Source organism: Heptranchias perlo, chromosome 21 (assembly GCF_035084215.1).
Source record: "Heptranchias perlo isolate sHepPer1 chromosome 21, sHepPer1.hap1, whole genome shotgun sequence".
Taxonomy (NCBI): Eukaryota; Metazoa; Chordata; class Chondrichthyes; order Hexanchiformes; family Hexanchidae; genus Heptranchias; species Heptranchias perlo.
In genome coordinates this window covers 16,766,717-16,779,864 of record NC_090345.1, presented here as the reverse complement: position 1 = coordinate 16,779,864, position 13,148 = coordinate 16,766,717, and the positions used below count along the sequence as shown (strand labels likewise).

General features: G+C 43.3%; 1 protein-coding gene across 1 annotated transcript in view; it reads right to left on the bottom strand.

Annotated features, from left to right (window-relative positions):
* Nucleotides 1-7,649: 7,649 nt before the first annotated feature.
* Nucleotides 7,650-13,148, bottom strand: part of LOC137340296 (docking protein 1-like) — a 29,909-nt gene continuing 24,410 nt past the window's right edge. The window contains exons 4-5 of the mRNA XM_068002713.1: nt 10,280-10,452; nt 7,650-9,023 (exon numbers count right to left, since the gene is read on the bottom strand). Of these exons, the coding sequence (XP_067858814.1) occupies nt 7,938-9,023; nt 10,280-10,452 (1,259 nt within the window). The 3' untranslated portion in view covers nt 7,650-7,937. The remainder of the gene's footprint in view (nt 9,024-10,279; nt 10,453-13,148) is intronic.

Here is a 13,148-nt window from a genome sequence, read left to right as displayed (position 1 = left end):
CTTGAGGGTCCTCGTTGGATATGGCCTCCTGCAGAGTGCCCTGCGCCTCCTCCTCCTCCCTCTTCTGGCAGCTTGTCCTGCTCTGTATGGCGTCTCTGCATGCTCCCAGTCATGTTCAATTCCCAGAGGAAGCCCTAGCAGGCCACCAATATCTGGAAGTAACTTCGGTCAGCACACTATTTCAATTGCCACTAACAGTACTGCAAGACCAGCCAGACCACTCTCTATAGAATATTGCAACTTTCTCCAAGTCTAGGAAACTTCCACAAGCACACACAATTGTACCAGCAGCCAGAATAACTAATCCAGCAACTAACCTGTAACTCCTACATGTTCCTTTAAATAGCGCTGGTGGGAGTGTCCTTCATGCCATTTAAGTCCTGTTCAGCGGTGCGAGCTGTGGAGCATGGATTTCCAAAATGCTGCCGGCTGCTTCAAATCAGCATTGCACATTGATTTACGTCATAATCTCCCTACTCTACATGTTGCCGGTGTTCGTTATGTGCACGTGCGCAACCACGTCCTGTGACGACGTCCTGTGCACTTCACGTCAGAAGTGTGCGCACGCATCTCGGACGCCATTTTTGGTGCTTAGGAGTCCGCATGACGCCTACAAAACGGGTGCTTCACGGCCCAATTTTGCCCCCTAGTCTTTTCTATTTAAACATGACAGTGTCTATGTTGGACTCTATTCCATTGATCTCTGCAATAGCTCAAGCTGGTCAATTTTAAGTTGCTGCTCTCTTCTGCTGCCTGTTGGTATCCTCCCAAATTACAATTTCACCTCTGCTATCACCATTGTCTCCTGCTGACATATTGGGTGTTGGTGCCCTATCTCCCTGCCTCCACTAATCTCACTCCCATGCTGTTACTGTCCTGGCCGCTCTGCTATGTCTGACATTGCTTCTTGCTGGCTACTCTCCTGCCAAATTATTATCTTGCTGCAGGCTTAATCTGCTGTCTCCTTTGGACTGGTCCACAGCCTCCCAATGCTCTGATTTGGCGATCCTCTGCAATGCTCACCATGCCACACATTATTGGCTCACTCCAAGCAGTGTCCAAATCTGTCCCATTTGGCACTCCCAACATTTAAATCATCTACCATACTCCTCAGAGGTCAGGTTCCAAATCCACTCTTCCGCCTACATCCCACCTGATCCTGACCCTATCAACCTCCTCAACTTTAGCAAAACCCCAACTGGATTTCAATGCCTTGGCATTGTCACTGGGGGAGCATTCCTGAGAGATGCTTTTAGTTGCTAGGTGCCTGCATGCCTTAGTTCTTTTCTCCAGATGCCAGTGATGTTGCTTGATGCTCAATGCCAGTCTGGAGGGCAGACAACCATTGCTCCACAACAGTACACAACTAGGTGATAGAATTTGCAACACTACTCAGGTCAGTTTTTATTATGTTCTGCAGAAACAAATGACTGGCTTACCTGACTGTTCTTGCTTATGAAGTAACCTCTGTTTCATAGCTGGTCTTGAGGTCACAATCACAAAGCAACCCAGACAGTAGCCTTCTGCCCTTTTTGAATCTCCCCCACTTTCACTACTTGTGATCAATAACTTATCCTGTGTATCCTCCTCAAGCTCACTAATAATTTTTACATTGTGTGGCTGAACTGGTCCCTGCTTCCAGTGGTGTGAGTGATGCTAAATGCAAAAGTGAGCATTATAATTAAAAAGAACTACCTTCTTCCTCCTCGGTTACGGCTATTCTGGCATTTGATAAATATATATGGGCATTTATGCATATTGCTACTACACTGACAGTACATGCTAGGCCCAATTTTCTATTGACTTTCTGCTGGAAGGGATTTAAAATTCAGCTATCCCACAAGGGAGTATAAGCAATTGTGGAATAAAAACAGAAAATGCTAGAAATACTCAGCAAGTCAGGCAGCATCTGTGTAGAAAGAAACAGAATTACAGTTTCAGGTCGATGACCCTTCGTCAGAACTGGATAGAGGAGAAGATTCAATAAATAAGCAATTATGGGGTAGTTACAAGAAGTTTGCATAAATTTATAAATTGTTTCGCATAAATTTATAAATTAATACAATATAGTGGGAAAATGATACAATCGGGAAAGTAGAAGAAATATAGCTCAATATAATAACATTAGTGTCAAATTTGAGTTTTGGGCGACCGACAGGCAGGGCACGCTTGTCAATTGCCCGCACTCGAAGTGAAAAGTGGCAATTGATTTTGCGCCACGGCCTCATTAATATCGAGCTGGCGAGCTGCGGTGTACCAAACAGGTTTCCCAAAGCAGTTTGCCGGATTGAGGCCTACCAATATTGGGCCGCCTCAGTCGGCAGAAAGATAAATGCGAGAGACCCACAATTGTGGAGGGGGTCCGGGTGTGGCACCGGCCCAGATTATTTTTGTGGGTCCAGGAGTAGCACTCCTACTTCTGGCCCCTCAAAAATAACATCAAACTTACCTTGGTTGGGCATCTTCTCCTCTATCGCCTGTGGAAATGATCGGACCGTGCACGGGAAGTAAGTGTTACACCTATAGGAAGTTTACACTATAGAACAGACGTAATATATTATATTTAAAGATGGCAGGAATTTCCTCAGACCTGCTCCCGTTCCACCACCGTAACTGCTCGAGAAGTGCAGCGGAAACCCAGTTTACGAGCAAATGGGGTCACTGCTGCACTTCTGACGAGCCTATGGCTACGGAGCGGTCGAAGCTCTTGAGGAAATCCCCAGCTATAGCTATGTTTTTTACTCCAACAATGGACTAAGATTGCTAAATGCTCATAACTGCTATTAGAAGTTCGTGCTTGTCAGTATCATTTGTTTACTGTGAAGAGATTTATTTAAATACCAATTTCCCTTTGTGTTTCATTTATAAATACAGAATATAAGAAAATCTATTTTTACCCTATTGTATGCACATAGTAATGCCACAATTTTATTTTTGATGGTACAATTTTTTTTATTTTCCTATTTCTCTATTTTTCACCCTTCTCTCTCCCCCTTTAGATGTCCCTAGGCTATGTATGTCCTAGTGTTATGAATGTGGCCAGGTAAGACCTCAGCAAACACTACTCTTTAATAATACCATAAGAGATAGGAGCAGGAGTAGGCCGTTTGGCCCCTCGAGCCTGCTCCGCCATTTAGTGAGATCATGGCTGATCTGATTTTTACCTCTTTGTTATGTGAGAGTGGCTAGGTGAGGTCTTTCCTTCTTATTTTGCCTCTCCTTGTGGGAAGATGCTGAATGCTAGGCAGGCGACCCCCCAAAGGAATGTAGCTAAAATCGTGAGTTTAACAGATTGGGAAAGATGGAATTGAACCCATGCCCCTCCGGTTTATTGGTGTTCTAATTTGCTGTGTCTGGTACAATAATTGGTTTTAGAAAAATAAAATGATCTGCAGCATGGTAATTATGATATTGTGAAATTCCATTAATTCAATAATTTTCCAAGAAATGTTATATAGGTAAAACACATTTGTGATTGATTTAACCATTTATTTGTAAATTTATCAAAAGTGCCACTATTTATGATCAGCATGAGCTTTATGCATCACACTGTATAGGTGATATATAGTTTGTCTCTTAGCTCATGTGCACCATTCATTGAATTTTTGCCAGTTCAGTATCAGAGATATTACTGAAATGTTTTGATGAAGGCAGTGATGATGAGGTTGTGAGAAAGGTAATGTGATAGTGCCATCTTGTGGCTACGGAATAATTATATATTAAAAGTAATAGCCCTAATTAAATCTTGAGAGCCCTGTTCAACAGATAAATACATCATGGGGTGGTTCTTTGATTCATTGAATATGTTAGACTCCAAAGTTACTTCTAACTGAGAAACATTTTAATTAGTGCAGTTCAATGTCCACAGAATCTCCTTAATTCAGCAAGGTCTCATAATAATTTTTTATTTATACTTCTTTATGCATGCATGCACCTACTGTGTATTTTATTTTACCCTAAGGGATTTCATGAAGTTTTCATCAAATATAGTTCTGACTGCATCCCTTCTAGTCCTATTGCGAAAGCAGTACCAATAATGGAAGATTTCTCATCCAAATCAGAAGGTACATTTTGGGGTACCACTCATTGATGTGAGTATATCAGGGTGCAAAACACCATAATCATGTAATTACCTTAGGGGTTCAATGTCTTTGAGTAGGGCTCTGTGACCTGAGCTGTCTAACATCACATTGAGATTGCTGACCTTAAACTAAACCTCATAGAATTCTTTGAGGACATAACAGACATGGTAGATGGGGGAAATGAAGTGGGTGTTGTGTACATGGACTTTAAGAAGGCCTTTGACAAAGTACCACACAAGAGCTTACTAGAGAAGATTACGGGGTATAGAATTAGGAGTAGAACAGCAAACTGGGTTAAAAATTCATTAAAAGGGACAAAATAGAATTGTATCTCAGTTCTCCCATTTTTCAGTGCAAAATGGTTGCTAAACCTACCAATACCATGCTGTGATCACGCATGCCCGATATAGACCAGGTGTGCATTGATCACCATATTGGTTCGAGTGCCCCCTAGTCATCCTGGGCCTGCTTAAAATAAATGTTTAGGTTATTAAAGGGTCCTTTGGCTGTTTTAGGATCCTTTGTGAAAATTTGTTGCTAGTCTTCTTCTAATCGACTCAATCCTATTGCAGGAGAAATTGGTGCACAATGCCTGTGAGAGGCAGGCCACTGGAGGGACATCCCCAACCTCACGCCCTATGATGTGAAGACCATGGAGCTCATATGGAGCCACTCAGCTCTTGCCATAGGAGATGGTGAGGTTGAGGGCATATTTCCAGGACCAGTTTAGTAACTGTACACCTACACTGTCGCCCTAGCATCCCTGTGAAGCACCACAAAACACAAGCTTCCACCCACTTCCCTGTTTCCTTAATTCCAAGGGGGTAATGCTCACCTATTCTTATCTACTATCCCCTTTCCTGTAGACACACAATAGGGGGCACAAGATGAGGAAGATAATGAAGAGGAGGAGACACAACTACCTCCTAATGAACTGTGATGACGAGGAGGAAGACAAGGTGGATGATAATGAAAAGGGAAATGAAGTCGGACTCAAGCCCATTCATGAGTTCCTGTAGCGACCTCCTGCTCTATGTTCCGCTGCCTCTAACCCCGCCAACTCACCCTTTGCTTTACTTGATTCTTCATTCCTACTCAAATACTATCATCCAGGGGGAATTAGATAGTATCAGTGAGGATGTGGCACTGGGTGATTCATGGGGCACAAGAGAGCCGGAGGAGTGTGAAGTGGGTGAGATGTGCCATCTTCCCAGTTGAGGCTGAGGAGAAGGCGAGGCCGTGAGACCCAGAATTCATTTGTAATTGCTGAAGGATGTTTAAGGAACATCACACCCACATGCAGGTTCTGAGGTCAGTCTCTAAAGATATGTGGCAACTGCCAACTCTTGAGTCTATTATTCTCTTTTGCAGCAACAGAGAAGTTTTTTCTTCATTGCAGGCACCAATTGTATGTATGGCAGCTTCATTGGAATCTGCAGCAAACTCCCATCTGATAAGCAGCCAGGGACCGGTCAGGGCCTTAATCTCCATGGAAGTGCAGATTGCAGCTCTGGTGGCAATAGGGAAGAGAACAGGCAGAACACTGAATACTGGCTTCTGGACCATGGTGACTGCAATATATGTCTCTCAGGGTTTTCGGGATCTGATAACTACCATTAAACTAGCCATCCTGCTGATCAATGGGAACACAGATCCAGGACCCAGTGGAATAACGATGTTTGAAATTGACTTTCCTGATACTGTGGTCTCTCAGAACAGCAGCACTTGCCAGGCCTCTGGTGTTCTCCCGCAGATCACTATACCAAGGAATATGGAAGGCAACAACAGGCTCCATAAGAACAAGCTCTAGAGATGCCCAGCAGTTGCTCCCTGTCAGGGCCATTAGCCTTTTGCAGCACATGAGCAGCCAATCACCTCTCACGATACTGGCCTTCAGGTTGAATTCAGGGGAAGCACTAGAATAGGTGGAAGAAAGGCACGTGTAGCCACCTATGGGAAGCACAGTGTTAGGAAAGAGTAGGTTGGCTTCTGTTTGCTTTGGACTTTATTGCAATAGAATAGAATCTGCACTGACGTTGGCCCTATTATTCAGAGTTTAGAGTCTTGCAGGAAAGGTTGCACTTATTTGGTGCTGACATATTCAAGCAAGTTATGATTATTGGCACAGCCATGTAGTGGCAAAGAGGGCTGATGTCATAGGATGGATGCTGGAATGAAGGAATGTTCCTTTTTTGAAAGTGGGGGAGGGGGGAGGGGGGATGGAGGAGAAGCTCTGGTGTTAAATGTAGACTGTGTTACACAGAAGAGAAGACTTTAATGATGACATGTGCTCTGATTCCCCTTGCAGCTACTGCTGCCTGACTCTCATTTGCTCCATCATGTGCTGCTGTTGCTCCTCCTCTATGATAATGGCATTCAAGGCTATGCCCATAGGGAATGACATACCTTCTCCTGAGAAGCCCTCACTCTAGGTAGGGGATGGTGAAAATCTCCTGGTGGTTGCATCCTTTCGGAATCAGTGAGAAGCAAGTCCAGGTATAAACAGAATGTCCAAAACAAATTGCTGCAAACATGGTTCCCAGCTGCAGCAATAGCTAATGAATTTCTCCACACTATTCAAGTTCAAAAACTCCTCACTTCTACCTGTCTAAGCTACCCAGGATGCTTTGCGAATGTAAAAGCAAGAAACTTGGAGCTGCAGTGCCACTGGCCCCCATTATTATATATTTAAATAAGGCCACGACTCGGCAGGCAGAACTCAGGGAGGGCCAAAAAGAATGAGGGAATTTGGGGGATTAATTTTGGGTTGGAAACCGATGTAAACAGCATCTGCCCCATTTTCTTGCACAAAAAGCTACATGCTCTGATTATGCACTAAAATTATGCTGTAAACAGTGTGGAAATTCTCCCCCATAGTGTCGACAACAGAAATTTGATTGTTGCAATATTTCCATGACATTGTGCCACCAAAAGTGCAGCAAACTTGGCTGAGTTTCTTTTTACCCATGCAAGATTTCTATTCTATGTAACACAGTCTACATTTAACACTAGAGCTTTACCTCCTTCCCCCCTCCCCCACTTTCAAAATAGGAACATTCCTTCATTCCAGCACTCATACTATGACATGACACATCAGCCCTCTTTGCCACATGGCTGTGCCAATAATCATAACTTGCTTGAATATGTCAGCACCAAATAAGTGCAACCTTTCCTGTAAGACTCTAAACTCTGAATAATAAAGCCAATGTCAGTACAGATTCTATTCTATTGCAATAAAGTCCAAAGCAAACAGAAGCCAACCTACTCTTTCCTAACACTGTGCTTCCCATAGGTAGCTACACATGCCTTTCTTCTATCTTAACATCAATGACTGATTAGTTATTATAAAATTGACTCCTGTTACTTAGATCTAATACAATTTACACAATAATATTGTGCCAAAAATGCTGTTAATGGAAAAGGTAAATGTTTGTGAGGTTAATGTTTAAATAGGACAAATTGGATATTTTCATTTTACTTGGTGTTTTATTCAGATCTGAAAATCTAGATTTTGTTTTTATTTCACTACTGAAAAATACAACAGTAAGTCAGGAAAATTTTATTATTTAATAATGTATAATCACAAGAATGATCCCTTTTCAATTGGATTTTTTAAAATGAGCATCAGCACGAAACACTACACATAGTACATTTGTTGACAATGCTATATACAGAGAGATACAGATAATGCAAATACATAAATAGAATTTTTGTGAACTTAGAATATTTGCCAGAGTACTCATTGATTAATATTTACATAATATTCAGGTTTTCTTTTGGGATTTGTATAAACTCCCCTTAAGTGTATAATATAAAACAGGGACTTTCAATGGTCATTCTGAAGTCCTGTACAAATTATGAGTAATTGCATGACTGCCTATTGCAAATGATTGATTCCACATTGACATAATCACTTTTTTGCATGCTTCCTCTTGGAGATGGTACATTTTTAGGTGGTCTGGGAGGAGCATCGTTAATCATCTGTTTTGGTACAGCGTAGTCATCTGCAGAAGGATTGTATGGGTATTCATAACCAAAATAGTCATTCAGTCTGCCTTGCACTTTCCATGCTTCACTTAATTCTTTTGCTTCTTCATACAGTGAAGAATCATCGACAAGTTCATCATATATGTGCTCATTCTTCTTGTGATTTTTTTTTTGACAGAACATTTTTTTGCAGTCTGGTATATTGGATCCACTGTACACAGTATCATAAAGAGATTCAGGATGCACAGACGTTACAATAGAAGGAATATTCTTTTCAACAAAATTATTTTCATTATTGTTAGGTGAATGTATTTTGCTGGGAAACATAAAAAAAGGCTCATTGATTTGGCGTGGTAGGATATCCCCTCTGTGAGATGTAAAGTTACTTTGCTGTCTGCCTATTTGTCTTGGCAAGGATTTACTACTGCTTGGTAGTTCCAAGGGGAGTGTCAAATGAACCCCTCCTGGACTTGTTTCTGAATATAGTGTAGTCCTATTCTCTAGTGTGTCTGCTGATAATTTAGAATTGACTTCACCATGTGATGCAAATAGAGGAGATGATGGGAAGCTGTACTGAAACCTGACCGGTGATTTGCTTAGTGGACTACATGCCTGATTATCTGGGGAAGTGTCGTAACACAAATTATGCATGCCTTCAGAAACATCTGATATTATAGACGATAATTTTTTGGATAGTTCAGATTTATGTTCAGCAGCATGCTCCTTATGAGGTCGTGTGCTACCTGAATATGATTTGTAAGTAACAGAGTCCACAGGGAGTAAGTTGCAACTTTCTAAAGGATCAGAATTGCATCGCTCCTCTTCATTGTTGATCTTTTGCATCTTTACAGCAGCATTTACGGACATAAAAATCTGTTTTCCTTGGTTAGTTTCAAATTCAAACTTGCCTGGACCAGATTTGCACCTTCTTCCAGATTCAAATGAAAACATTCTCTGAAAAAAGTAAACATTATTGCACGTGAAATCACTGTATAAACATTATAGTGTTAATGCTGCCAGCGGGGTCCAATATAAACACTGTAGCCCCAATTCTCTGATCTGCACTCCCTGCCAGAATGGTTCCCTGCTAGGAGCATGGGATTGTGGAATTATTCCTTACATCTTACCTCCAATATCAACAAAATACACCTTTCAGTTTTCATAGAATCATTGGCCCAAAAATTCAGGTGTGCAGGGGGCCCAGGGTGCATTCTCTGCACCAGAAAGGTGAGGCCCAAGACTCCCCAGATATTGCGCCTCGGACCTCGTTACAATGGAACCGACGGCGAAGAGTAATTCTCTACTTGGGCCGCTGCTAATGTTGCAGTAGCCCTCAGGTAAGTGGGTCCAGGGAATCAGATCAGGGAGCACGGGGTGTGGGTGGGGCCAAGGAACATGGAACCAAGGATTGGGGGAGCCGGAGAACCTGGGGGGGGGGGGGGGTTGGGGGAGGGAGATTGGGGCCGAAAGTTCGGCCGGTTTCTTTAATGTGGGGTCTGGCTCTACATTCAGGTAAGTTATTTACCTTCTTGGTTGGGCCTAACAGACAATCCTTAGGCTTGATTTCCCTAGAGTGCACTGGCACCGGCTGTCTCTGGGCAAACCAATCTTGGAGAGAGGACCTCAAACAGTTGTTATGCCCCTCATTTACATATGCAAGGGGACCACGCCTGCGTCAGGCATGGGTAAAGGACACATTTTTTGTCCTTACCCAATATGGCGGGTGACGCTCTTCTGGCCGGTATGTGCGCATGCTTCCTGCCTGCCATATTGGCACTGCGCAGACCAATTTCCTCCCTGCATTACTTCTCACACACTGGCAAGCTCCTCTTGATGGCAGGAATTCCCCTGGAGGCCCAATGTGCATATGTAATAAGCCCTGGCCCAGGAAAAACATTTCTGCCCAGTTTAACATAGGCTGAATGAGTTGGATTAGTGGGAATTTGACCAAATCCATATTCCCATGTCTTTCCACCTGGTGGAAAATGGCAGAAAATTTACCAAAATTTTAGTGATAATCTCTGAATGGAGTCTGACATATTAAATTGAGATGACATAATATTCAATGAGTACCACTTACCAATGACATGTGAGTGACAGTCATTCATATTCATTTGATAAAAGTTGTACATCACAATTTAACATGCTGGACACACTCTAAACCTTCTATTTAAATATGTACTTGTGATTTAAAAATAAATGAAGCGTACCTTGTCACCACCAAATCTTCTTAGAAACATATACGGCCATTCATATACAACTTGCTCAGGGATAATATTTTTTAAAATCAGTGTATCTGTGTCTGCCTTTAGAAGATACATTCCACTGAGTTCACATCGCTCTGAAACATCTGTTCTTCTTATTGAGACTTTATACTCATTTACTGGAAATAAAAAAGTAAAATCAGTAATTTCACCAAGAGGGAGTTTTATAGGTAGAGTGAAATAAAGTTCAACGTTAGTCATTGCCAGCGTGTAGTAAAGCTACTCCCCCTTTTCTCCTCTCCTACCCTGAAGGCAGTGATTCATACAGGTACAGGAGTAGCGGGCTGAGGAAGAAAAGGAAGCCCCTCAACGGAGGATGATACTGCTTTCTCCAGCAGCTGCACAAACAGATCTCCATGATGCTACATTCAAAACAAAAATGCTTTCAAAGTATGATAGACTGTTGCAAGTCATTGGATAATGTGCTAGCAGCTTCAGCACCATACTAACAAGTGTGGTGCTGAAGCTGCTAGCACATTATCCAATGGAATTGAAAGCATGCAGATATCCTTGTAGTGGATACTGGCTCCAAGGCCATCAGCTTTGCAGCCCCTCATAGCTGACGCTTTGTTGACAGTCTTAGATTCTCTCATGAATGCACAGGTTGCTGCAATATAGGCTTTCGGCTGTGCTGTGGCATCCTCAAAGGACAGGCTCACAGAGAGGTACCTCAAACAAAAGGGAAATCGTTGTACGACCCAACGCCAAACCTGCATGGGATCTGACAACCATCAAAGCTATGGGCAGAGTGGCATAGAGACCTAGAGAAGGTATAGGTTGGCACAGATCATTAAATGGTGGTGCTCCTTCTCCAGTTGGCTGCACTTTCAAAGTTATTATTCCCCCACTCTCCCCTTGGAATGTTGGGGACACAGTGCCTGAAATGGACAGGAGAATGTTTTCATGTCCAGGAATTCCATCTGGGTCTGTAAACCTGCATAGCTGGGTACATCCAAGTTGGGTGCTCTCCTCCTCTGATGTTATCTCACCACCCCAGCATCCAACAGAGCTTCTTGCTCATCCTTTTCCTGCAGATAGCACATGTAAAGCACATTCTACACCTTGTGCCAGTCTCCCAGCTGCCAAAATTAGCAGGACAAAATATCAGCACAATGCCTTTATTCTCAACAACTCAGGGCTCTTATCTCAGTTGTAAAGTTGTTCTGGCTTACACAATGACTCAGACCTCACAGTGCTTAAACAGCTCTTGGAACAATCATAGGTGGAAAAAAATTGGATAGGGGCTGTTTTTGGGTGTAGGTAGCATGATGCGCTATTATCCCTCGCCCAATGACCCCTGCGCAGGCAGGACTCAAGTTTCGGCCCACCCGAGGACTTACCTGCAAACAGCGTTCCATTCCAGGCCTTGCATGTGAAATCAATGCAATTCACACTTTCCACCACCAGGGGGAGCTCAATCTCTTAAAGGGAGGATGTTTCTTAGAAATCTCTTAAAGGTAGCTGTTATTTGTTGAAAATAACAGTCTACTGTCTGCATGGAGTCTGAACCAAGATCAGACATTGCACACGTAAAACACAGATGCAGGTCCCATCCCAATGTTTACACACTGATGAGTTATGTTAAACACTGAATAAAGGTTGCACACTACTAAATCCCACATCTTCCAATCTGCACACCAGACCTCACCAATCTGAGTTGGTACCAGGTCTGCAAGAGTGCGTGCACTAAGGTTCTCTGCTGGTGCACTAGAGATCTTGGTACAAGAGGTGGACAGAAGGAGGGACATCCTATATCCGCAGGGTGGGGATGGGGGGGGAGCAAGAGGCCCGCCAGACATAAATCCAAAAGGCAGTGGGAGGCACCAGGGGACAAAGTCAATGCCAGGTGCACAGCATCATGAATATGGATGCAGTGCAAGAAGAAGTTCAATGCTTTGACATGAGTGGTCAAGGTGAGTGAGGTCAACTGTCAAGTGGTGTCTCATACCAACTGCACCATGGACTACACCCCCCCCCCATCACCCACATACCAACAAAATCTTCCCATCAGCACTCGACTCTTCCAACCAGATGCTTCCTCTCACCCTTACACATTACCACTGTTGCAAGCTGCCAACGCACAACTCACAGGCAACACACACTGGCAGCTATTCAACTATGACAGGCACATCACCCAGACACATATCCCGCTTTCTTGCAGGAGAAGGTGGCGCATATCAGGAGGCAGCAAGTGGCAGTAACATTTAGCCCCTCGAGCCTGCTCCGCCATTCAATAAGATCATGGTAGACCTGTGACCTCACTCCATATACCGGCCTTAGCCCCATATTCCTTGATTCACAGAAATCTATCAATCGCAGATTTAACATTCATAAGTGAGCTAGCATCAACTGCCGTCTGCAGAAGAGCGTTCCAAACATCTCCCACCTTTAGCGTGTAGGAGCATTTCCTAACTTCACTCCTGCACGTACTGGCTCTAAATGTTAGGCGATGTTCCCCGCGTCCTAGTATTCAAGACTAGGAGACCTCCAAAAACAGTTACTAATGTCTCGGCAGCCAGAAGCAATAATCCAGCCACCAACCTGTAAATCCTGCGTGGTCTCTTTAAATAGTGCTGGTGGGAGGTCCTCCCAGCACTCTGAGACACATGCAGGTGGTCGGGGTTAAGACTGTGCGTTGAGTTGAGCGTTAAGTCCCAAAATGGTGTCTATCACTTTAAATCAGCATTGCACACTGATTGAAGTCATTTTCTCCCTACTTTACATGATTCCAGCGTTCTTTATCTGCACCTGCGCTAACTCCTATACCAAGATGGCGCCCAGCGCATGTCTCACAGGAAATGTGCATGTGCATCCA